The 559-nt window shown below is 67.6% G+C and overlaps 1 protein-coding gene across 2 annotated transcripts in view; it reads right to left on the bottom strand.

Annotated features, from left to right (window-relative positions):
• The window catches only part of MYCN (MYCN proto-oncogene, bHLH transcription factor), a 5,295-nt gene that overhangs the window by 3,703 nt on the left and 1,033 nt on the right, over window positions 1–559 (bottom strand). The window contains exon 2 of one of the 2 annotated variants that reach the window (XM_077751048.1): window positions 234–505. The exons of the other annotated variant lie outside the window; for it this stretch is intronic. Coding sequence (XP_077607174.1) covers window positions 330–505 — 176 coding nt within the window. The 3' untranslated portion in view covers window positions 234–329. Of the gene's footprint in view, window positions 1–233; window positions 506–559 lie in introns of those variants that run through there. 2 annotated transcript variants of the gene reach the window in all.

The raw sequence follows: 559 nt of genomic DNA, 5'->3' as shown, positions 1-559 counted from the left end.
CGCGCTCCAGCTTTTCGCGGGCCGAGAAGCCGCTCCACATGCAGTCTTGCAGGATGACCGGGTTGGGGGTGAGGCCGCTCAGGCCCCCCAGGCCGAACGCGTCCTCTTCGGCCGGGTTTCCCCACAGGTCGGCCTCGGGCAGCAGCATCTCGGTGGCCCAGTTCGGGGGCTCGGGGCTGTGCTCCGGGAAGGCACGGCTGGGCGACAGCGGGGGCGTGGGCAGCAGCTCGAACTTCTTCCAGATGTCCTCCCCCGGGGGCGTCGAGTCGGGGCCGCCGAAGTAGAAGTCATCTTCGTCCGGGTAGAAGCAGGGCTGCAGCGAGTCAAACTCAAGGTCTGGGTTCTTGCAGATCATCCCCGGCATGGTGGACGCGGTGCAGCTCGGCATCGGCTCGCCTCCTGGCCGGCGAATGAAGGCTTCTTTCCGCTCCGCTCCTTTTAGTTAGGGGGGTGCTTCCTTCCCGTGGGGGGCGCGGAGGGCGGGGGCCCGCGCCAATCTCCGACACTGCAACCGACAGACACACCGAGAGAGGGTTGGCAAGCGAAGCCTAACGGGGGG

This window comes from Crocuta crocuta, unplaced genomic scaffold, assembly GCF_008692635.1.
Source record: "Crocuta crocuta isolate KB4526 unplaced genomic scaffold, BGI_CrCroc_1.0 scaffold129, whole genome shotgun sequence".
Classification (NCBI taxonomy): Eukaryota; Metazoa; Chordata; class Mammalia; order Carnivora; family Hyaenidae; genus Crocuta; species Crocuta crocuta.
The sequence above is the reverse complement of the archived record's forward strand: the minus strand, read 5'-3'. Positions and strand labels throughout refer to the sequence as shown.